The 24,989-nt window shown below is 36.7% G+C and overlaps 2 protein-coding genes across 2 annotated transcripts; one reads left to right on the top strand and one right to left on the bottom strand.

Annotated features, from left to right (window-relative positions):
* Positions 1-161: 161 nt before the first annotated feature.
* LOC135165451 (cytochrome P450 6k1-like) lies at positions 162-2,069 on the bottom strand. Its single transcript, XM_064126751.1, has 5 exons — positions 1,364-2,069; positions 1,028-1,258; positions 676-953; positions 427-610; positions 162-360 (listed from the first exon to the last, which is right to left on the bottom strand). Exons 1-5 carry the CDS (start codon positions 2,016-2,018, stop codon positions 203-205), a joined length of 1,506 nt encoding a protein of 501 aa, XP_063982821.1. The 5' UTR covers positions 2,019-2,069; the 3' UTR covers positions 162-202.
* Positions 2,070-10,546: 8,477 nt separating this feature from the next.
* Positions 10,547-24,285, top strand: LOC135164993 (diuretic hormone class 2). The gene is made up of 4 exons (XM_064125836.1): positions 10,547-10,690; positions 23,352-23,468; positions 23,726-23,821; positions 24,018-24,285. The coding sequence occupies exons 2-4, from the start codon at positions 23,377-23,379 to the stop codon at positions 24,157-24,159; spliced, it is 330 nt and encodes a 109-aa protein (XP_063981906.1). The 5' UTR covers positions 10,547-10,690; positions 23,352-23,376; the 3' UTR covers positions 24,160-24,285.
* Positions 24,286-24,989: the final 704 nt, after the last annotated feature.

Below are 24,989 nucleotides of genomic sequence, written 5' to 3'. Positions count from 1 at the left end.
ATTTCACTTATTCTATTTCTATTCGTGACTCTTGAAGGGAATTGAACCCCATCTCTGGTACTGTTGTGAGGATCAATTTCCCGTCTTCAAGATATATTTTTGAGTGATATCTCCTCGTGGAGAATGGGGTGTGAATGGGTGGTGGAGTGAAAAACAATGGGTTTTCTTGAATTATTTCGGAAACTCCTTTTATTTTGGGGAATCACAATTTTTCGACGCGGAGGTGAACTCCATTTTCTGGAGCGATAAAAATCGCTTGTTTGTGAACTCGATTTTCATGAGACGGATCAATGGAAAATCGATAATTCTTTAACATTGTTATTAATCCGACTGCCGTCTGCATCATTCCAATTCTCATACCTGGAAAGTGGAGATGTCATTTAGTGATAAAAAAATTACTGCTCCTGTCATAATCTGTGAGTTTACCAATGCAAATCCTCGGTCCCTCGCCAAATGGCAAATAAGTGTAGGGTTCGATTTTATTATTCTCGTCGAATCTATCGGGATCATATTTTTCTGGATCCGAAAAGTACTTGGTATCCATGTGTACACCCCGAAGTGCAACATAGACCGGAGTCCCTTTCTCGATGGTGACGTTGCTGTCTGGTACCTGTTGGCAAAAAATAATAATATTGTTAAGTCGGGGAGAAGTAAAATTCCATGATTCGTCGATACCTTGTAATCTTCCTCAGCCACTCGGTCAATGATCGGAGCTAGGGGATACAATCTCAAGGTCTCATTGATAACTTGGTGAAGATATTTCATTTGTTGAACTTTTTCGTACGTCAGCTCATCACCGTCGAGGATATCAATGATCTCTTGTCTCACACGATCCTGAATGTCCGGGCGTTTCGCTAGTTCGTTCAGGGTGAACGCCATCGTCTCCGAACTCGTCGCTGACCCAGCAACGAAAAATATGACTGATTGAGCCACAAGCACGTCACCCTGGAATTCTAAATAATCAAAACGTGAAAATAACTCCCGAGTCCTCATTACGAAATATATTATTATATTTTATTGCTCTTACTCAAATCGCTGTCCTGTTTTTCATTTTTCAATTTAAGGAGATTGTCCATAATATCGCCTCTGTGGAATTGGGCCTGTTCACGAGCATTCATTGAAGCCCAAAATATATTCCTAATGTATGCCTCCTGCTTTCCAAGGATTCCCAATGGATAAAGGTTCGCCAGGCGTGGAAAGAAGAATACACAGAAGGTGAGAATGTTGGTCAGTGTATCCGTGCGAAATAGTTCCCGACCTGGACATATCAGATAATCAATTTTAATGTCAGACAAAAAAATTATTTTTGTCAAACATCCATTCACCTCACAGTATTTATTTTTTCAAATAAAAATCCTCTTACTTCGAGTATAGAATTCTTGTGTTGATTCCTCGAATGAGTTGGTATTAATACCAAAGGCTAAGGAGGCTATAATATCAGTAATGAATCTCGTACTTGCGTCCTCCACATCAATAATCTTAATTCCACGTGGATCAGTAAACTGTTTTTCCAGATAATTTGTCAATGAATGGGATGACTCAACCATCAACTTGAACAGTCCCTTGAGTTTTGCAGTGGAGAATGCAGGCGACAGTTTATGTCGCATATGCTGCCACCGAGGATTGTTAACACTGAATAAATTCTTCGTTCCAATTTGGTCATTGTCACTTTCAACGGAAAAATAACGATTGGAAAAAATCGAAAAGTCCTTTATCAGGATTTGTCGGATGAGTGTCGGATCTCTCACGAGAAACACTGGCTTTTGGAAAATGTAAACCCCGAGGAATTTTAAATCGGGATCTGCCTGATTGTGCAATTTTCCGAGGAGATAACCAGCCGATATGCGACCATATATCGATTCTGCGAAATTTCCAAAAAATATATTTGTTGGAAGAGTTGGTACACCACGTCTTTGCCAATATGACAATTTCCACTTAGCCCAGATGTAAAAAAATGCACAGAAAACACAAAGACTCGTTGCAACAACTGTGATTGACGGTATCATTATTAATGTCATCTCTTGCGGCGCAATATGTGCAAGAGACTGATAAGAATTGAGTCTGTTGACTGTCCCGCCTTCTATTTATGTAACTAGAGGAGAGAACCGGAGTTGATGGCATGTGTCAAATGATTGAAAGTCATCTTTCATTATCAATAGGCTACGCGAGGTCATTTTTTCGTCACGATGCGCTCTCAGCTGATGAATCGACAATTATCTAGTTTCCACAGTCGCAAATGGATGAGAAAATGAAACTGAAATAACTTTATCGCTGGGGTAAAAATCACCTGTGAAATGCCATGACCTTCGCATCCCGCGCCCGTTTCGGCTTCATCAGCCCTCCGCACATGATATTCCACAAAAGGAGACCCAGCACTGGGAGCTGAAGAACCCTTGCTGGGACTGTGGAGACCCTTCCAGCAAAGTAGCTACTATTGTCTGTAAGAACCCAGACCAGGACTCCGCAAGTAAATTACCAACGCTAAATTATTTAGGGTCTTCCGACATTTTTTATTGTCCCTAAGTCATTTATCCCGGGATCTCAAACTCCTGAGGGTTGGGTGGCAACCTCTATTAACACCCTTACAACACTGCCAATACTTTCATTGGGACAATAAATTTCAAGTCCCAATAGCCACCATGACGAGACTCCGACAATATTTGTTATTCCATATTCATTAATTTTTTTAATACCAATTTTTACGAAGCAGTCGACGAATTTTTAGTGGTACGGTAATTTTCCGAGAATGGCCGCACCACAACTCAATCAATAAACAACTCTGGTGGTGATATTTCTGAGGATTTTCGTGCGACTTTCATAAAAATACAGAGAAAAATGCAAATTGTCTGCAGGAAAATTTTTTATTCCAGATCTGGGATTTTTCGAAAAAAAAAAATTCTAATCACGAACTTCATTTTCACACGTCAAGGATTGTAAGGTCCGCGAATTGCACTCATTATGACTATTCCACAAAGCACCCCAACGATCGTAAGACACTGGCATATCCATAAAAGCAACCCCTACGCTAACGTCCACCCTAACGGTCAGTTTTGCGTACGAGGGCAGTTTAGCAGGGCATTCCTCCTTCCTCTTACAAATACAACTTTCCCATTCTCACTAGTTCATTAAACTTCAACGATCGTCGAATCTGCGGATTACAACCAGTTTTTCCTAAATCATAGCTCCCATCTGAACTCAAACGGCCATCTCAACGGTCAGTTTGACTTACGCGAGTAATCTTCTTCTCCTTAGTAATAAAAACTCACTATCACGTATGCTGTATACTAAAACAGGAAGTTTTTTTCAAACTTCACGGACGAAATTCTCCCCTAAAACCAAAGACAATAATAAAGTCACGTACGTTCCGTTCATACGAGTGGAGAGGATAAGTCAAACTCGAAGTATTTCCGGTTAGTTAATCCCCCTCTTGAATTGTTACTATAGTAGTTTATTTCACAGAGAGAAAAAAATGGATCAGCAACAAAGAGGTTCAATCTTCTAAGAGCCGAAAATTTGTTTTGAAATCTTAGAACCTAAATCCATAAATATAATTAAATTAATTAACTGGAATTTGCACCAAATGAGAATTTAATTGTAAACAAAAAAATATTTTTTTCTATGCACTTACTATTTATATCTGATCTTTACATTTAATTTTCATCCCTTACACAACAAGATTATAATACATATAATATATAGATTATAAAAAAATCTCTCTATTAAAAAAGCAAAAGAAAACTTCACTTCTTTCGTCATCCCAGAAGATGCCTGAATTTATCGAACTAACAATTATCAAGTGCAAATGTTTTTTCTAAAATTGCACAACGTAGTTACTCATTCAGAATCGGGAATAGAGGACACGTGACAATCGCTTAGATTTCCCAGTTGGATATGATACACGAATGAATGGACAAGAGAACGATATCATTGACCTCCCAGTTGACGACCTCTGTATTCAGAAAACTCGAGGAAACTCCACACTTCAACCACATTCCCATCTACAAACTCGTTCCCACTCCAGTTTCTTCTTTTTCCGCTAACATTTTCTCTCCTCCCGCCTCCCCCTCCGCCCCCCCGACGCATCTTAATCAATAAAACATGGGAAATGTTCAAATAGGGGTGAGCCTGTCTCACGTACATCTATGTATGTGTCGATTTTTTCTTACCGTGAAATTATTCCCGTCGACGGATATTGATTAATATTTTTATGGCTGTGCAAATAATAACAAATATGTTGGTTAATGAACGCATTATGTTGCGGATGATATAGTTGACAGGGGGAAGGCACAGTAATCAGTAAAATAAATATTACGAAATTTTTATTTATATATTTACATAAATTAATAGGACTGAGATATGTTTTGAGGGGCTCGTCAACTCCAATCGAATGAGTTTGAATTAATTAGTTATTATTATTTAATTGTTATTTCTCGAGGAATCCTCAGGAATTTTCACTGATAATAATGTCTGTATTTAATGGGAAAAAATGTTTCCAAAAGGATTATGAACTTTAGTCATTCGTTTTTACGGTCAAAGTTCTCCCCCACATTCGAAAAATTGAATGTATATATTTTTCAATTATTACTTCGCCTGGAAATCGGTTTCCGGGAGCTGCAACGGTCATTGTCGCAGCGATTTTTCCAATTGACTCCCCACTGGACCAGCCAGACTGACTAAACAGTGATAGGGAAATTTAACTGGTTCGAACACTCAATCCGATCAAACAACAGAATCTCTCACGCACTACAGTTTCCAAGGGTCATACACTGGAGCACAACTATGGTGACATGCTCCAGTGGACGAGCGGATCCCAGCGCAGGTGAAAAATGACGGACAGTTGTCGATTAAGAGCGATTTCCATGATATCCTTGTCACGACCTATCAGTTGTCACTCGATCTCAATATTGAGTGATATAGACCAAATCTAAGTTCCACTTCACTAACACCTGAAGAATTCTTCACCACCGCCCCTTCGTCCTGGAGGACATTAGAGGGGATTATATTTCATAAAAATATTCTTATGTTCTTCTTTTACGTAAAAATAATTATCAAAATCATTTTCTTCTTGTAATTTACAGGGTAATATTTCGATTAATGTTTAATAATGTTCAAAGGAATCGATTGTTCCCGAAAGGAAGGAAAATTCATCATTTTCTTCAATTTTTGTTCTGAGTTCGAGACAAAAGTGACTACAAAAGCTTTTCTGAACGATTACCCATATTTGATTGGAAGCTTTGTAAGGGCTTTTCCCTCTGTGCCAATTTCTCATGTATATATTCTAAGAATAAAATACAATATAATTAATTACAATATATTTAAATATTTTCCTGTTCGTTTCTCTTCATTCGGACATCTGAGTATTTTGGGCGCCTTGTCTTCAGCGAAAATGAAAAGAAAAATTGTTTAATACTCCTGTATGTAGGTTGAGGATTATGAGGGAGTGCATATCAACAGGTCATCCATAACGTAACGAATAGACCTCCAGTATTGATTTAGTAGCCTGCCTTTTCCATTCGGAACGCATAATGCAATATTCAATTTGCTTGGATATCAAACACAGCAAGTCAATGAGTAATTCAATTAACAATATTTTTCAATTTTGCCTCTTCGTATTCAGATCTTAAAGGTGGAAGATTCACGCAAAAATTCAGCGGGAATAAACCAGTTGATAACGAACTTTCTCGCTTAGATAAGCCAATTTCTCGGATTAATGTCGTTAGTTCCCGGGATTTTCCGTAATTCAAGGTGACTTCGGATCGCATCTTATCCAACTATTTAACCATGAATCCATTGAGTATTTTCCACAAGCAACAAGTCTTGCATTTAATTTTTCCTCGCCCCCACAGTAAAAGTGTTTCTCTCCCATCGAAAAACAATTTCTCATTTTCCCCTATTTTCAATGTTATCACGAAAAAAAAATTCACGTACTAATATTAGAAATATATAGTCATTCGGGACTTCGCAAAAAAGATTATGAGCCAGACGACTTATGACACTTTTCCAAAAAAAAAAATCATGAATTTTTCTCATCGTGAATTTTTGTAGGGAATATTTCTCCCTGTCGATTGCTCAGACGCACACTGAAGCATCCATGAATGAAAAACCCAGTGGTTTATATAATTTACATTCATATGATCTTAAATGACCTCACATTACCCCATGCGATTCCATTATTACGTTGGGTCTCATTTCGACCCTTGTTATGGCGACTCTTATTCTGACCCGGTCGTTCCCTCCCCACCCATTGTCCTTACCCTCCGGATCTTTACAAACTTGATCACTATTTTGTATTCCCAGTGGTCAGTTTGAAACTAGAATAACCATTTATTCTCTATTGTTTATTGCCCAGAGGCGACAATTGAATGTATTTTGAAAGCTCATTACAACAGTTACACAACAAAAATCCCACAATGAATTAATCAATTATGATAAAATTTATCCTTCGCAGAAAGGTTGACTTTGCTGAGAAATTATTAATTGTTATTAATAACAGGACTTTTTCTATTTAATTTCGAAGGGACCGATTTTGTACGAGAGTAGTGCGTCAATACTCTCAGATTGAGGTGCGATCTGAGGGAGAATTTATGCTCCAACTTGCGAGATGATAAAAAAGGACAATCTTCATCGAACACTCGGAGTGAAGAGAGAAGCGATCCCAGTTCTACTGGCAGTTATACCTTTCCTGTAAAATAAATTCTCAAATAATATTGTTATCGCATAGGAAAGTTTACTGCGAGAAGAAGAAAATGAGAAACTCAATATTGCTGATAATGCATTTTTTATAGATTTTTTCAATAATAAAATGTTGAGTTCGTTTTCATGACCATCAAGTATTGATGTGATAAAACGATTCAGATGAGATAAAGAATCGGTGGTATCAGGGGATTATCAGCGGAGTGAAGAATCAAAGAAAAAGTGGGAAAAGACCGTTTCCGTAGCTCGAGGCACTTTCTCAGATAAAAAAAACTCAATTTTTCTTTTGCAGCAGCTTTCATTGAGGATATGGTTTGTCAAAAAGGGGATAAATATAGACAGAGAAATACATTCTTGAAAAACTAGCACGAGTGCAAGGAAATATCATAACATCGGTCAAAGTTAAGTGACGGGAAAATAATGGAGAATTAACAATTAAAAAATTATACATTTTCCTTAAGAAAAATCGAATTGTTTTTCATTCCATCACAACATGAATTGGGGATACCATTGATGAAGCACTCAATAGCTGATATTCGCAATGAAACTGATGATTGTTTTTGTCATCGATTGATAATTATCATGATGAGTTTCACTGCTAATTTTCCCGGACAATGTTCCCAAAAAAAATAATAATTATCCTTGATGATGAAATATCAATTATAAAATCAACACTTGCGGAAGGTAATGACTCGAAGAACTTTTAGATCACTCTCCGAGCCATTTCCGAATGATAATTATCAAAATGATATCCCAGTAATTAAATGCATCGCCGCATTTTCCTTCGCAATGTCGAATATTTTGGCGATTTTTTCAAACGTTTTATTTTTCAGAAAAGTAAAGAAAAGTAAACAAAAGGTATCGAACATTCTTAATAAATTGTTTACCGTAGACAGTCGGGATTACTCGCGTTAATACGACGGTGTTCGCTACCTTCTCGCGTTTTTGATTGACTTATGACGAGTCCTGAAGATACGGAGGTTGTTGAGAGATTAGTTACGGCCACGACTAGTGGTGAGGAACATGTTGCACCCCTCATGGGCGATAAGTTCGCCCACTGGAAATCGATGAATATTGCCCGTGTAGCGGGGCAAACTGTATATTCCGATGAGCGACGAATTAGCACGAATAATTAGGTCATGAAATGCCGAGTCTTTGACAACCTCCGGTGCCCATTTAAAAATAAATTGGGACATCGTTGTTAAAAGGGAATTTGTTGAAGAGCTCTTCTAATAAATATCACTTGTCTAACCACATTATCTGATTAAACTAAATATTATTTCACAATAAAAAAATGTTGATAGCAATTATCATATGTTATCACTTTCGGATGGCGATAAATTCGAACAAGATTGAGAGAACAATAAATATTAATTATTAGGGAGTGGACATGCATCATGGGAGAAATTTAGGGGAAAGCGTAGGGATGAGGAATTTCTGTTCCATAGTTTCAGTGTCAGGGAGGTGGTGGGGAAAGAACTAGAATCAGAATTATTCTGAAGAACCTCTTGTTGACGGAGATAAATAGTAAATAAAAATGACGTTTTTTTTTCGTAATTCCAGAGCAAAATGTGATTAAAAAAAATTTTGCGGAGCTGTCGTGCAATTTTTCTCGGATGCCCTGAAATTTTTACTGAATATTGTTCTCTCTGTAGTTTGTAAACAAGTCAGAAGAGAAACCCAACGAAATTTTCTGATTCAGGCGCATAAGAAAAATACAAAAAATCATTTGTGTAAAGGCACAAATGTCTCTGGGATGAAATCGAAAATCACTTTTTGTGAGCTAAAAACTGGTGTTTTCTCTATGTTTCCACGGAAACTTTCTTAATGGATGAAAAAAAAATCACTTAGAAAGGCTGATAAAATACGAGATTCCATTTAAAGTACAGTGAATGGATTAACTAAAAGACATTCGACGTTAATACTAACTATTTGTTCCATTTCGGTACATTATGCTTATGGTTTTCCCCATTACCCTCTACTATCGTGGGATTATTATTAAAATGGCCGTTAACGTAATTTGCATGGCGACAACGGGACCAACGCAGTCGCAGTCTCAAGAAAAATATGAAAAATCAAAAACGAGAAAAAGAGCCAGTGGTGGACGGAAAAAAGAAGTACTGTAAAAAATAACTTCGTGAGCTATAAAATGCAGAGGACGGCATTTGAAAGCCCCAACGAGATCCTTTCAATTAATCAAATAAAGTACTGTATAAATGAAAAAAATAAAAATCTATAAATAATAGGTTTTTTCAATGGTAATTGATGTCAAAATAGAATGAAAATTGCAATAAAAAATTTTCCGCTCGAATATCTCCTACAAAATTCTATCCTTTGACATCTGGAAAATGAACAATCCATTCGATGAATTTACGTGATTGAATAAATTAATTGCGAATAGAACACAAGAGCATTCAATTAATTGAAAAATCAATTGATAATAAACGGAAGTGTATAACAAAATAAACAGTAGGTCGTCGCGAACGAAAAATCCCTGACGAATAATACTTTCGCAATAACAATTTTTCTCGTATTGTGTGGACCGTACAATACTGCAATGCTCAAGTTGTGGAAGAGGAGAAGAAAAAAAATGTCAAAAGTAAGAAGTAAGAAGAAAGTTAGCAACATTATTTCTAACCAACAACAAGTGATAAGTTTGAGCTCCGAGGTATTATCCGTTCGATCACTGCCGGAAAATTATTTGCAACTCTTATCCAATGAATAAATGGAACTTTTGGTACGTGAGAAGAGGATCGAAGGGACTTGTAATTGAAGAATAATAGTGCCGGTTGACTTTTTTTTTCTTTAGTGGAGTTCCGCCTTATTCGAATACAAACTGGAAGGTGGAAAACCTCATCTCCTCTCGGTTTTTTCGCTTCACTTTTCTGGTAAATGGAGAGCACATAAGGAAGAAATTCGATAGTGATAGAAATTTCGGTAAATTCAGGGTACGTTCTGGCTAAAGTGAAACGGTGGTTTTGCTTGAAAAATAGAGTATAATTCATTTGAGAATTATATATCGATTAGAATAAATTGGGGGTAAAACTATCCACCGTCTCATTGTTTTTTTTCTCCAGAAAAAAAATGGAAATCAATTTTTAAATAAATTGTTTTCAGGGGTTTAACTTAATGACAATGCAACGAAGTGATTATTGTATCCAGAAACAAATCATGGAAATATTTAGGGATCAGCCTCGTGACCAGTGACTCCCACCTTAGGAAGACTAGTCCTGGAGCCTCGAGATTTTATAACGCAGTACCACAATTTTTCGTCGAATGCGCAGTACTTTTTATGGAGATGAAAGTTTAAATGTCTGATATTTCATGGTAATTTTTCTGAGAATGTAAATCACGTTTCTTTTACGATACTGGCAATGAATTTTTCTGACAATTTTATTTCCGAGTGGGGGCAATACAATGCAAAAATATTGTGAGAAATGAAAAATTCACAAAAACATCCCCCCAATTGGTGCGATTTCCAAATTGCTCCCACTTTAAGAGGAACTTGCGCGGTGAATGAGGAAAAAAAATGAATGTTGAATTTTTTCAATGGATCGTTTAAGTGAACATACGGGGAGGCTTCAATGGAAAGGAGAATTCGCGGGGTGAAAATGATGAGTAAGGGAAAATGGAACGAGCACCTGTGGCGCGCAGTTGTATTTAAGGAGAGTTGAGTTGAGTTGAAGAATATTTGAGGGGTAAAAAGTGCGGATTTACGTGAATGCCAGCGGCGGTGCTTTCGAATAAACACGATGGGTGAGGGGCGACGACGTGTGGGAGCATAGGTCGACTGGTGATTGGACGACGTTGGCTAGTTGAGGGAGGATTTGAGGGGTTGGAGAGAGGAGGTCGTACCTACGCGCCGCCAAGTCGCGGGCTTTTATATAAAAGCATCTGCGGATACGTTTCTAGCATCACTTTGGTATCGTCCTTGCCACGAGTATCGTCTGGTTCAATCACTCGAGATTAATTTCCCAACAGTCGTTGTGATTTATCGGTAAGTCATCAAATATTTCAATTATTCCCGCTCGTTTCCCGCGGTAGTGGGTTTCAATTTTTTTAAACCGTAGAACTCGAATGGGTCAATTTTTCGATGGGAGGATTGGTCCGGGTAAATTAATTTTTATTAAGTGAATTTTTTATTGGAAAATTTTGGTAATTATTCTCGATGTTGTGATGTGGTAGCTCATTTAACATACGCGACGCGACATTTTCTGGAAAAATTCTAAGATCTGTTCGAAAAAAATTACAATTGTTCGGTTATGAAAAAAATAAATGTTGTTGTTGCTTTGCGTCTTCAATTAATTTTCAATTTATTGCGAATCAATTGCAAATCGATCCTCAAATAAATGAATGATGCATAAATAATCAATATTTGATATTTCATCTGATAATAAATAAAATGGAAAATGTAAGTAGACAATGAAAATGAAATTCGCGAATTTTCTATGAAATTCCTCTCACGTGGAACTCTGGCAGGTGGACGACAGAGATAATTATGAGATTTCTTATCTCTGTGAGTGGCGTAGGAAGACCCTTGCGATTTCGTGGACAAAGTTGTCAAGGCACGTACAGAACTAAAATGTTCAACATGTTGGAGTGACAACAAGTTGTTGTCGTAACGGTATTATTCCAAACTCCTTCGCCTCCCGAAGTTTAGCGAAAGGTTTGGAAACTTGACAGCTTTCGATATTTCTGAGGAGTTGTATCGGAGATCAATACAGGGACAAATAAAAATAAAAAAATAAATCTAAAAAATATACAGATAAATAAATCAATGAACGATGGAATCTGGAGAAAGCCCTGAAAAATGCAGGTACTTTTCCCAACGAAGATAATATTTGAGTGAGAAAGTTTAGAAAATTCGAAGTAAATTATTTTTTTTCTGTTTAATTTATTCTAGACATTCACCTTCAAAAAATAAATAAAAATACCAATAAAACATATTGCGTTGGACAATTTCACCCTGACATTGAGTCACAAGTGGCTGATAAGCTGCGAGCATAATTTCTATTGGAAAACGATTTCATAATTCTCTGGGGGGATATTTTATATAGTCCGCTCACTAAGAAACTCTATAAAAATTCATATTTCCCACCTGAACCTCCTCAAGAATATTTTTATAGATAAATATTTCACTGAGATATTGGTTTTCCATGGGGTGAGCTTGCCTCCTACATTTTTTGGAAAGAAAAAAAAAAGTAACATGTCTTTCTCTTCAAATAAATCCTATAAACTCCTTGAAATAATTTCAATAAATTATTTCGCAATTATTTTTCGATAGATCAATTCACTTCAGATAAACATCAATTGTTCAAATCAAAAAGTCACCAAGTTCTCTGGAGAAATTCACATTGTTGCAAGTAAATTTTATTTTATTTTTACTCAGAAATAGAATGTTAGGAATGGAATAAAATGTAATACATGAGAAAACGTTATTTGATTTCCTGGGGCAATAGAACTTCGAGGTACTATTCTTCTTGGATTGAAAGAGCTTTGGGATGAGGAATAACTCCGTTTTACTGTACCTCGAAGTAACTTAATGTTAGTGGTAGAAGTACTCACTTCACAAGATAAGTGAAAATGTGGAAATTACTTCATATTATCCAACCATGAAAATCACCTCAGAAAATTGGAATGTTGATAAAAAAACTCGAACAGTATTTGAGGAGGGCAACAGCACATACATTAAATTGCATCTACTGTTGCCTAATTACGTAAAACTAATTGAAATCTATTTTTAAATTCTTAATTAAAATTGGATTCTTGAATTTCATCCAAGACTTGGGGTTAAATTCTAATGTCTGGGACAGCTGGGCAACTCTGGGAGTCCACTGGGCCCTTTTTTTGCTTCAGCAGCAAAAAATGTTGTTGTGCAGCACTATGTGGTAATAAATTCAGCCTCCACACTTCCACATTGGATATTTTCAGGGTTTATCTCCTCAGGAAAGTATCGCATTTATTCCACCATAAAATCTTTATGAAATTAATGTTATTTCGGCGGTCACTTTCATGTTACCATTGATTCACGTAACCTTTTGCCGGTATTTTCGTGGCGAGATTGAACCAATATTTCAGAGGAGTTAATATCTTCCTTTGAGACCTGGATGAGAAGAGTCAGTAAAATTCCACTCGTGAATTTCTTCAGCTTCTGCTTTGTTCCCCAACTTCCGCAATTTCTAGAAATTTTTTACCACTTTTTCTCGACATAGTTTGATACATCAAACGACGGAGCTAATGATTTCCATGCCTTCTCAGTCTTCCATCCCCTTGTTTGAATTCTTAACATACCCTTGAAGGGAAATATTTTTTTCCGCGAGAAAATTTTCTAGGAAATATGTCCTGAATTTTCGATGGAATTTCTCTTTAAGACAAAATTTTTCCTCAATAAAATGCCGAAAGGGCCCCGCGAAGGTCATCAGGGCCTTAGGGTAGCACATCCTCACCAGACGGGGATTACCAGTGGTTTAGGGATTTTAAATGACCTGCGGTAGGAAAATTCCCCATCAGAACGCTGACGTCTGTCGTCGACGGGCCTCACGATTACGCAGAGTAATTGAATTAATTAATTATCGGAAGGTAATCGCTATAGCTACTTAATTAATACGATTTCATAGCAATATGAACACATGTGGCATCCGCTGCACCGGGGATTCAAAATGGCGGTTTATCACTACTTCCGGTACCAATACGACAGCTTTTTAACTTGAGTTCCCCCTATTTTTTTTTTCTAATGCAACTAAATTTTCACATCGAACGCTAGAGTGTAATTTTTTATTTATGGAGACACGCGAGGAGTTACCTCGCTGGTAAATTATCGAAGGAAAATTAAGGCTCAATTTTTTGATGAAGGAAAAAGGGGGGTTTAGTTCAGGTGAGCCTTCGGGGGCTCTGTCAGGCGACAATTCAGTTGCGATTTTTTTTTTAATTTTTTTATAACATGTTTGGAGACGTCAATTAACGGGGATTCATTCCACGACTTATTAGGGCTATGATCAGAATCTATTTGACTCACTCACTGACTCCCTCACTCACTTTGTCAATCAAACTTATGTCTAATTGGTACCTTCAAACCTGAATGATAATCCGAGATGCGTAACTTGCATGGACTTGAGCTGGTGCTTCAATTATTATCGTTCCCGTCGAAGTCTACTATTAGAAACTCATTTTGGGGTGAGGGAACATCATACAGAGGAGAAATGGTGACTGTATTTGGGATATGAATCGGCATTATCAAGTGATTGACACGCTATACACACATCTGAAGCGCCTCGTTAGAGAAATATCAAGATTTTCCACTTCCGATCTTGATTGAGCAGTTATAGTAATGTTTACAAAATAAAATCCCAGATTTTTTAGACTCTCATGACATCATCGTGACATAAGGCAGACGTTCCGCGCAAAAAACGTCTCTCTTCCATTAAAATATTTTTGTGGGTGGAATTCTATCTTTTCTATTGATGTACCAAGGAAAATAAAAGCTCTTTCTCATAATGAAGGAATAAGCTTTTTTCCACAACCAATGGATAACAATATTCGTCTGACATGTCAATGCACTTCGAAACTATTTACCATTCTTGTGATATTTTCATTATTTTTTCCTGTGATTCAACAGTTTCTTTGTGTAGTTTTTCTTCGCTACAAAAGAATGGCTCTTACAACGATCCAGGCTTTCCATTAACAACTATTATGACAAGGCAAACTGATCGAGGCGACAATCAAACTAGTGTATTAATAGGTATCTGCTATAGCTCTCCCCTTTCCCACAGAAATCGAATATAATTTTCATATACAAATGGACGAGCACAATTCTTCAGCGAAATTAGCATAAATTCAATTAAATGACGGGGAATAAGAAAAAAGCTAGGAATGTCTCGTCACTCCCTCCAAGACTTTGAGAAATTTCGTCGCAATTCCCAAAGCCCCGCACTCACAATTCCCAAACTACATTAAAAATAAGCAATTCTCAAGCGTGTTACTCAAATTCATAATTTATTCTCAAGACGGAGGAGAGAAAAAATGAGTTGCCGCGATAAAAATGGCTCGCACTTTCTCATCCGCTGAATTAACACAGAAAAAACTCAAAAAGTTTCAAGCTACGATAATTAATGAAACGTGGATACTCAACTGAAACACAGTAACTTAAATTAAACTGCATTCAATTTTTTATTGCGATATGCGATAATTATTCTCATAAGTTGCGACCACAGCGCAACGATATCCAATTACTAATTGGACTAAAACAATGATTTACATTTTCTAAAGGAGATTCGTTAAGTCTCAACGTAAAATTGGTATTTTTTGAGTGATTCAATGTGCAATAGCCAACATAAAATTTCTTCCAGTTAATCGCCCACCCAATACGCCAATCCCATTGGTTCTGATACTCTCGTTCGTGTAACGAAATGGGATAATGAATTATTCGGTAGTGATTAGGGGTAAATTCCGCGTTCCGACTCAGATGCCGGATTCCCACGTATGTCTGACCATAGCGCTTCATCCTCCACTTACCCCAGACTACACGAAGGGAAAAATTCTTCAAAAATTGCGCATCTGTTCCGTAATTTGCCAGGCAAAACCGCATTCAGTAAAAATAACGGAAGAGTAACACATTTTTTACTGAACGTTTCATCTTTTCTCCGGAACGTTTTGGACTTTTTCCTGGAAATTCACCGAAAAAGTGCGTAACGGTTCCGTAATTTTTATCGCATATTGTTTTGACTGGCGGAATGCGGAACTGACACGTAATTTTTCACGATTTTTCCGCTCCTTGTAAGAGAATCGGTGCGGAATACATAATGTAAACATATACAAAATGAAATAAGCTCTTCGCTTGTGACCCCAGAGCTTTCCCCTTCGATCTCGGACACTGGTCGACTATCGGCCAACCTTTTGATTCAGCGATTACATCAGATCAGATCAAAGCAGGCAAAGTGTTTAATAATTTTTTTAAACAATCAATAATTTATTATAATCCCAACCTGACACCAGAAACTCTCTCGAAGACTCCGAAATTCACCGGATTTTTAAACAAATAAATTAATAAAAAAAAGGATAATTTTAATTGAATATTTATTTTATCATAGCATAATGTTCCCCCTTATTAATTTAATTATTCAACAAATAGTCGATTTTCTCAACATCTCTTTGCGAACAATATTTTTCCCTCCCTCGCGTCCTCCTCACGCCTCGAGAAACAATTGACCCTCGGAGGTCCTTTGAATGGTTCTATGACATGTCATAGGACTATTGAGAATGTGGAGGTTGAGTGAAACTAGACGTGTACCCCAAACCCACCGGCAATTATATATATCTTCACACTGAGACCCAGAGATAGGAGATAGGAGCAGCGGCAGTTACCTTGGTACAGTCCAAGTCGATTTACGTTCCTGGAGGCAATGCTGGGAGGCAACAAAATAGTACCGTGTCGAGGGGTGCATAAAACAGTTGGGAGCCTCTCGACAAGACACGGGGGAGAACTTCCACGGGAATAGGATTTTCCACTGATTGTATACCTGTTATACATCGTCAAACGAAATGAAGAAATAACCGTACACTATTGTGGCGGAAAACACTGATGGCATTGGGGAGTTGGAGTGGATGAATTTTGTCACGTAGAACTCATCTACGTAGGATAATTATAATGAGAGCTGTTAAATCTTGTAGATGAATTTGGAGGCTACCGTTTTGATTATTTTGCGTGGGTGGGATTACTTCAATATTGAGGTTGAAAAATGGGGGAAAGTTGAGGAAGTTTAATTGTGTGGGAGTGAATAAACGTTGGTGATTGCACAGCTGAGGAACATCAGCAACAGTTATTTTCAACTGTCATTATTCTCGTCAACTCCCGACGGTTCTCCAATGTTTCAACTCAATTTTGGCTGGAGGCCATCATTTAGATGTCGCTGATTGCACAAAAACGATTTTATTTTATTTTATTTTTCTTGCGGTAATTTTTTTACAAAATCGGGTATTTCTTTCATCTTTACATTTTGAGGAAAATAAGATCAACAGGTGCGAGTGTGGGACATTGGAGTGCACTGACGCGTGACATGCTTTGAGACTCCTGGTGAAATTCTCGAGAAATTCAAGGTGCCAAGTGTCTCCGCGATAATCCGATCAACCCAACGTTACTTTTAAATCGATGTCTGGTTTGCTACCTCACTCGTTCCTCTCACAGTTTTTTTTCCTCGTTGTTGAAAGAGCTGATTGTATTTTTTTCCTTCTCTCGTGGTGGAGTGATTGCCAATGAAAAAAAAAAAAAAAACGATTTATCTAAAGGAAGGAAGAAAATGGCTCCAGTGGATTTCTCACTCTAGTGAACGCAGTAAAAACAGCTGATGATATCGCAAAATTTCCCTGCTTTTTATTCTCCATCAATGGGTAAACTTGGGTGGGAGGGAATTCCGAGCTTTCATGATGGGATTTTATATTCTCGAGTCTCGAAAATGTCGTTTATCGGTGGGTTCTTTCATAGCGTTTGTTTATTAAACTCTATGTGAGTGCCCTATCCCCAGGGGGGGGGGAGATTATTTGGCAAATTGGAAAAACAATAATCGAATAATAATTTTGTGACATATACCACAAAAAATAATTGAATCATCAACAGAATTCTAAATTATGTGGGAGATGAGCTCAGGCAGTCGTAAACAAAATTTTATTCAATAACAAAATAAAAATAATTCATTGCAGTTCTACACGTGTACTTATCTTGATTAATTACAGCGATCGCTCAACCGTGCGATCAATTCTCGGGAAATACTTCATAACTTGTCAATTTTATATCTATGAGAAACGGACTTAAAACAGTTGCCATTGAATGAAATAAATTGCCAAGAAATATGATGAAAAGAGGAGAGAAAATCTTTTTCACGGAAATGAAATATTTCTCCATCAACTCCTGATATAAGCAAAAAAGTTCGAATCGGTTAATTAGGAAGCACTATCGATTCTTCACAGGCGAGGAAGAAGGATAAAACTTGTTAGTTATGTAAAGAGTTGAGAGTAAAAGTGTTTGAACTTGTAATTTTCCTTTATATTCAGCGAAGAAATTCTCTTCAATCGTAAATTATCTAACGTGGTAAATCCACTTGGATTGATGCCAGTAATTGGCAAATGTTATTGAAACAACAAAAAAATATAAATATAAATCCTTGATACCTATTTTTTAATTAAAAAAATGAAAAATGTACCTTCAAAATTTCTTACTCTAATTTCGCATCGAGCGTTAAAAAGTCTAATGTGAAAATCCAATTTATCTCTGTGAAGTGGGTGATCGAATTATCTGATTGCTATATCGTCGTCGTCCTATTTCTAAATACTTGCAAATACCCCTACACTATTTAGAAAGTTAGTAGGAATTGAGTTTGACATACCACGAGATGATTCAGTTTCCAAAGAGGCAGAGCCAAGTCTCCAGAGCTGGTTTGGTTGATTAACTACCGGATGCAATGCTTCCTCTTTCGATTAATCGTCCTTAGTAATTGGATTCTATCAAGATTGGATGATTCATTGACGTCGAAAATTCATTGGGGAGATTTACTTATTGTAACGTGATTTTTTGCAGCGGTGAGGGAACAGATTAAATGATGAGAATGAGGAAGTAGATGGAGTTGGGGCTTTCGGGTCAGGGGGATTATTTTTTGGATCAAAAGCGGCATCGACTGATGCTGAAATAATCACTCTTGGCACTGAATCTTCTCACATTTTACAAGTTTGATTGAGTAGAAGGGGAGTGTGGCACAAAATGGAATGTGGGGAGAGAAAAATAACAAAATCACCAAAGGAAATATGAGAATAAAGATTTGAATTTAGTTTAGTTTAGTTTTGTTGAGTTTTTAGATTTTTTAATTTCTATCTTTGTCTCATATGTAAAACCCTAGAAAAACCTGAAAATAAGACGAGATAAATTCTCTTGAAATTGTATATCTGATGTCGTGGAAAAAATGTAAGTAAAAAATATAGAAAACCATTGAAACAGAGATCAGTTTAATCATGAATATAGAAATGTTATCGCTGTATTGATTATCGTAGGATAGAAATCCCTTAGAAAAGCAGTAAACCTCGAGGCTTTATTGGAACTGTCTCCAGATCTATTTTTTTTTCATTTCAAGTCTTACGGTTTAATGCCCCAGCTCGGTTTTATCAATATTTCAGTGTCATAAAAACGCACTTCGTGTCTATCATATTGACACAGAGAAATAAAAACATTCGTTAGAAACTCCAGACGATGTTCTCAACGTCAGGAAACAATTGTCTATTAACAAATTGCTTTTCAAGTCACCGTACCGAGATTGTTATAATTTTTTTCAAACGGGTTCAGTCAAATAATCCCTTAATTAGTCCCCTTTCAAACCCGCAAAAAATCTCTGGAATTTCGTCGCAAAAATGTTAATGGTCATCACCAGCGAATTCCGGTCATTTGAGGTGTCCGATGGTGAATCCATAATTGGAAATTTTAGTGACTTTCGGGCTCTTCATTGTATCAAGCTGAAATCAATCGCAAGTGATAATTGGATTCGTGCGGCTTTTCTGTCTCGTCCAATCATTTCAATGTTCTCCATTACTTCCATTCAAAATATTTCAAAATTTAAGCACAACTCAATCATTGCGAACAATCGATCATATTTTAACCAATACCAGTCAATGATAATCATTATTAATTATAAATTATGGTCAGGAAAAAATATGACTCGTGTTATAATTGATTAACGATGAAAACACTCACTTCTTCTCCCTTATTCGAAAATATTTAATTGAATTTCATAATTATATGAATAAATAAATTTTTCACGTAGATTCCACCGCATTAACGTGAAAAATCATACCGTGAATCGTATCTCAACCGGGAACTGTTAAATCCCCTGTACTTAATTTTACTTCGTCCTTGGAGATAAAATTTTTAAAAATTATTATCAACTCTCTCTGAAACAAAAATATGCGTCTCAGTAACCTGCAATAAATGCATTACGAGATTAGCTCGACTAAGAAGATCAATGGTAAATGGATTCTCCTTTATCCGATTACTCCCCTGGTTTTTAGAAAGTCTTTAGAAATTCTGAGAATATGGGACACGAACAGTAAATAGAGACGGACAGGTGGAGGTGGAGGAATTATAGAAAAACCCCTCTTTTGCTGTCCAATGGAATCTTTTTTGAAGGAGAAAACGTAAAAAACTTTTACCTCTTCCTGTTATTTTTGCATTAATTAGAATTGAAAATTCAGCGTTGCGTTTTACTAGTCATTCATTAATTATTCATAATTGTTAGCTTTAGGCTACTTTATCCCCTAGAAAAATCCGAATATACCCGAGTGAGAAAAAGTGGTGCACTAATTTTTTCAAAGACCATCATAAATAATTTCTGATCAACAATTTTCTGTATTTATTCCTCACCATGTTAAATGACAAACAGTCGAGGTGAATTCAACTATGATAATTATTAAACCCATTCAATTCTCGCTTTTCAAAGTGCTTCGAGATATGTCTCTCTATTCAGACAAAGAAAGAATGAAATCATACTTGAAAGGAGGGATGAAAGGAGGACATGACCGTTTTCTATCCTGCCACAGAGAAAGGATAAATAAAGAATCTCTATATCAATAATAATATTCAATTCCCCCCAAAGTCTGTTTCTGTCCAACTGAGTCTTATCTATCTCCATAATCCTGTCTCCTCCGTTTCCCCAAAGAAATCGCAAAACGCGAAGAATAAAAATGAGAGACAATGAATTTATAAAACTAGAAAGGACAATAGGTTCGCACTTTGTTGTGCACAACGTTTAGTTCCCCAGCATTAATTCTCCAATAGAAAAAAAAATGCAGAAAGTTTATATCGTAAATAAAGGAAGTAGAAACGCCCGCAGCTGTTCAGACATTCATGCAGTGACACGAGTAAACGTTTAGCGCAACAGATCTCCTTTTTTCTCATTCTAGAAGCAGATTTACAGGCGTTTCTACCTGTGTGCCATTAAATGAGTGCAACTTCTTCTTTGCAGCTGTGAATGAAAAATTCAATCGCCTTTTTGCAAACGTTTGTGCGAGGGGGAGAGGGAAAAAATCGTACAAACAGTGGAACTGAGATTTAAAATAAATATTGGGTTTTAATGTCAAATGCTTTAATACATTTGTTAAAGGTCAGAAGTATTTTTACCGTCGGACGTTTTTTAGTGCTTGATAAGTGTTCGCAAAAGGTGTTCGAATTTTTCTAAAGGTTTTTTGTTATGAAAAAATGTGGTGGATCTCGAACGTAGAATAAATTTCAGTCTGCAAAAAGTGATAAATAATCGAGCGGTCATTCGCTCTGTCCTTCTCGCAATTGTAAATAACTGGATAGTTATGATTTTTTTAAATTTATTTATAGTCGTCGGTTGTTCCACTCGGTCAACCGGCTCATTGGTCATGATATGCAGACCGTCCCTTCGGGGTCGTTTATCTTTAATGAGATAATTTTCCGCGATTTTGGAAACCTGAGTGGAAAATTTACAATCCATCAATTAATTAAAAATTTAAATATGGCCCCGTGACCACTCACATCATCATCACCCATGCGGCACATGTATCATTACATGACTAATATTTACTGCTACAACATAAAATTAAAGAGTGAATTGTAAATATAGCATACAATCAATGTGGTGGTTCAGTGTATTAAAATGCCTTCATATAAAATTTTAATATTAAATTCGTTTCAAAATGAATTTATTCAGTTCTCCCCATCGAAACATAATATATGGCTGGAAATTGGAGTCGAGATTAATTCGTGAGATTCGGATTCTACTGAGCGAAACTGATTAACCCAAAATCCATCACAATCTATCACCACATTCAACACTATTTCCAAATAATTTTTTCATTTTCAAACAAGAAATTCTTGATTACGTGATTTGATTAACTGAATTAATTACCGTCATCAAGTCGCATTTACTTCGAGACTTTGAGATATTATACATTTCAATTAGCGCCCCAAATGATATTAGCATTTTTCCACCGTTTACACGACGATTCAACTTCAACTTTCTCGGAAAACAACATTTCCCGGTGAATTATGCATCAAGAGTTCATCCCTTTACGCTGGGTTAGCACTTCCAGATGTGCGTGCATAGCATTGCAAAAATATAACTATGGAGCTCATGCGTGAAATTACATAAACAAAAAATTAATATTTAAAAATGATCGGAGTCTGACAAATATTCTCTAAATCAATTTGACGCCTAAAAATGAGACCAGGAGCAGGAATCGAGCTACTGGGTCATGAATTTTGTATTGTCAAGGCCTGTCACAACGAATTTTGGATTTGCAACTGGAAATACCAACAGCAAGGACGAATATCATGTAATAACTTACTGAATTCGAATCAATGAGCCCAAGATTCAACAAGCACAGACACAAGTTACCAATAGCAGAGCCCGTACCCTTGTGACAACGTCCATCGGCCTAATTATTGGTGACCACTGCAATATCTATCATTATTAAGTGCGGTTTGGCACATGATGCTCTAAGCCACATTGTCATCTATGGCCAGACCTATAGTACTGTAGCAATCCTTTCAGGAATCCTTTCCAGTCCTTTTCAATTATGCGCTGTTTAATTATTTTTTAATTTCCCCAGAGACCAGCAACTCTCCATTATTTTAAGACATAACTACTGACAATATTACGAAAATACCTCAAACAGGACTATTGACCCCGGCCCCACTCGTTAAAATTAAAATCGATACGAGACTCGATACATAAAATTTTTTACCGCGGTTTCGTGTTTTTTTGTTGTTTAAAAAATTGGAGGCGAAGCGAAGTCACAAAAGTTGTAAGTTTTGAGTTATGTCGAATGCACAATACCCTCCAGGCAGTCGTGTGGTCACTTACTCGTTTCTTATCAGAGTAAACCCATTTGCCCACAGGGACGTGTCTCTCTTATAGCAACTACTAGACTTTCATATAACAAGTTTCTTCCTATAGGGCCATTTCAGCCCGCCAATGTGCAACGATAAAACTGTTCATGAAACAATCCACATTATATTATCTTCGTTCTCGCGATGGAGTTTCGAAATAACCGTAACCCTCTTGATTTTCCGGATTTTACTCGTTTTCCTTTTCTTATAATTAATTATGGGAGAAGGAAATAATACGTATGACGCGAAATAACGGTCGGATTACACAAAGCGAACAGGTATCACAGACTTTTGGGGAAATAATTATGAAGAAATGTCTTCTGGAGCATTGAATGTCAGAGGAATTCCACTTTTCGAATATCATTATCGTGTTCAGACAGATGGAACAAACGTGCGACAGGAGATACCGACGCGTTCGACTCTACCAAAGATTTCCCGCATTTCTCTATAATTTTCCACTGCCACAATTTTTTTATTTACTCCTCATGTGCCGAAAAGTAAGAAAAACGCGTCTTCGATTTCAAAGACCCTCTGGCTTTCGACGAGAACTCAAAAACAACGACTCGAACTTTTCGCGCTTTTCCGGACGTTTGAATTAATTAAATATCAGGTTTCCCTGCAAATCATGATAAATGCAATTTTTCCTTTTTGTTAAAAATAAACAGGCGGATATTTGCTCTAAAAATTATTCATGTGAAACACGGAATTCATTCCGTTACATGACTGAAACTGCAACTAATGGCTTTGAGTACCTCTTTTTCTAATGCTTCAGGTCATACACCAAAGGTACACAGAAAATGCAGAAGGGACTGGCGATGACGTGGACAATCCTTGCTGCGCTCGTAGCCATCGGCATTCTGGCCGCGGTGGAGGCAGCGCCGTACCCTCAGTAAGTAATTTCAATTGAAACTAATGTACTTTGAGGGCAAAAAAATAAAATAAACTAGTTAAGCGGCTCATCACACGAGTGCCCCCGATTTTTTAATTCTCTCAAAATTTGAGATTCGCACACAAAAAAAAATTACTCTGGCCAAGTATTCAGTTGTTAAGGAAAAATACTTATTTATTCAAGATGATTTTTCTTCGATTGAGTGAATCCCACGGAGGGCTAATTACATTTTAATTACTGCATTGCTCTGGTTTCAGAGAACGAGCACTTTATCTCGATCAGCTTGAAGAGGATCCCGAGAAAATGTACGAAGTCCTGACGAAGTTGAACAGATACCTACAACAGCAAGACAAGTAAGTGTAAAAAAAATTAATAAAAAATTCAAAGGGTTTGTTAACAAGACAAAGAGTGTTAACATCTAATAATTTCCCCAGAAATTATTGCTCTACATTTTTCCCATAGAATTTACTACGAAAACGAGTCATTCTTGACGATTAACATTTGATTTTGAGGAAAATTCTTCGAAAAATCGAATACAATTGTTTTCAGTGAAAAACGAGGTGGATTCGGCCTCGATTTTGGATTGAACCGCGGCTTCAGTGGTGCCCAGGCAGCAAAACACCTGATGGGAATGGCAGCGGCGAATTACGCTGGTGGTCCGGGTCGAAGGCGCCGATCAAATCAGGCGTAAATGCATTAACTCCTTAGTCTGTCCTCAGAAGAAAAAAAAAAAGTAAATGAACAAAAAAATAAAAAACACAACCCCGCGAAATTTTTACGTTCACGACTACTTTCATTCCGCATGAAGAATTACTCTCTCTAATTAATTAATAGAGTTTGGTGCTCCCCATAAATTGTGTATACTTATTATGGAATGTTCAAATAAGTGAATTAATATTCTGATTGTCAAAAGCCAACTTGATCCAATCTCGATGTCTCTCTATAGGAAGTAGACGTTAACTAACAAATGCACTTGAAAAATTGAGGCATAAGTTGTTAGATTGCATAGTCAATTTTCACTCTTGCCTAGGCACATTTCACTGAAACAAAAAATATAAAAAATACGCGAATTATTTGATTTGAAGGAGAAGAAATGACACAAGCAAAATTATAATAATCGTTTATTTATAAATATGATCGTTTATTAACGATAGCTGTAAATTGTTTAGGGTATTTATTTAACTGTTAGAGTCTGACTAGTTCTCTTCGCATTATTCGATGATGGACACATTCGTTGATCAATTATAATTGCAATAAAAAGGATTGGAAACGGCCAGAGATACGGAAACTAATTGAAAAATGTAAACCACTGATTGTAACATATGTTTATTTGAAACTGGTAATTGATCGTAAGTTCGTTATCCCATCAGCGTATACCGCAGAAATGAAAAGAGTCACTATAAAACTGCTCGTGGAATATAGTGTCATAATTCTTGTTCTGGAACTACGCACACTAAAAAATTCACTTTTTGGAAATGTACTTTCGTTATTGGGGTGCGGATTGCGAAGGGGTTCATGGAT

Source organism: Diachasmimorpha longicaudata, chromosome 8, assembly GCF_034640455.1.
Source record: "Diachasmimorpha longicaudata isolate KC_UGA_2023 chromosome 8, iyDiaLong2, whole genome shotgun sequence".
Classification (NCBI taxonomy): domain Eukaryota; kingdom Metazoa; phylum Arthropoda; class Insecta; order Hymenoptera; family Braconidae; genus Diachasmimorpha; species Diachasmimorpha longicaudata.
This window is presented reverse-complemented; position numbering and strand designations above follow the sequence as displayed.

Bases quoted from the DNA above. Each gene is read 5' to 3' on its own strand.
- LOC135165451 (XM_064126751.1), bottom strand. From the start codon at position 2,018: ATGACATTAATAATGATACCGTCAATCACAGTTGTTGCAACGAGTCTT. The intron at 1,259-1,363 runs GTAAGAGGATTT...TGATATGTCCAG, and splicing joins ACAAGAATTCTATACTCGAA to GTCGGGAACTATTTCGCACG. The intron at 361-426 runs GTAAACTCACAG...TCCACTTTCCAG, and splicing joins GGGACCGAGGATTTGCATTG to GTATGAGAATTGGAATGATG.
- LOC135164993 (XM_064125836.1), top strand. From the start codon at position 23,377: ATGCAGAAGGGACTGGCGATGACGTGGACAATCCTTGCTGCGCTCGTA. The intron at 23,469-23,725 runs GTAAGTAATTTC...CTCTGGTTTCAG, and splicing joins GAGGCAGCGCCGTACCCTCA to AGAACGAGCACTTTATCTCG. The intron at 23,822-24,017 runs GTAAGTGTAAAA...AATTGTTTTCAG, and splicing joins TACCTACAACAGCAAGACAA to TGAAAAACGAGGTGGATTCG.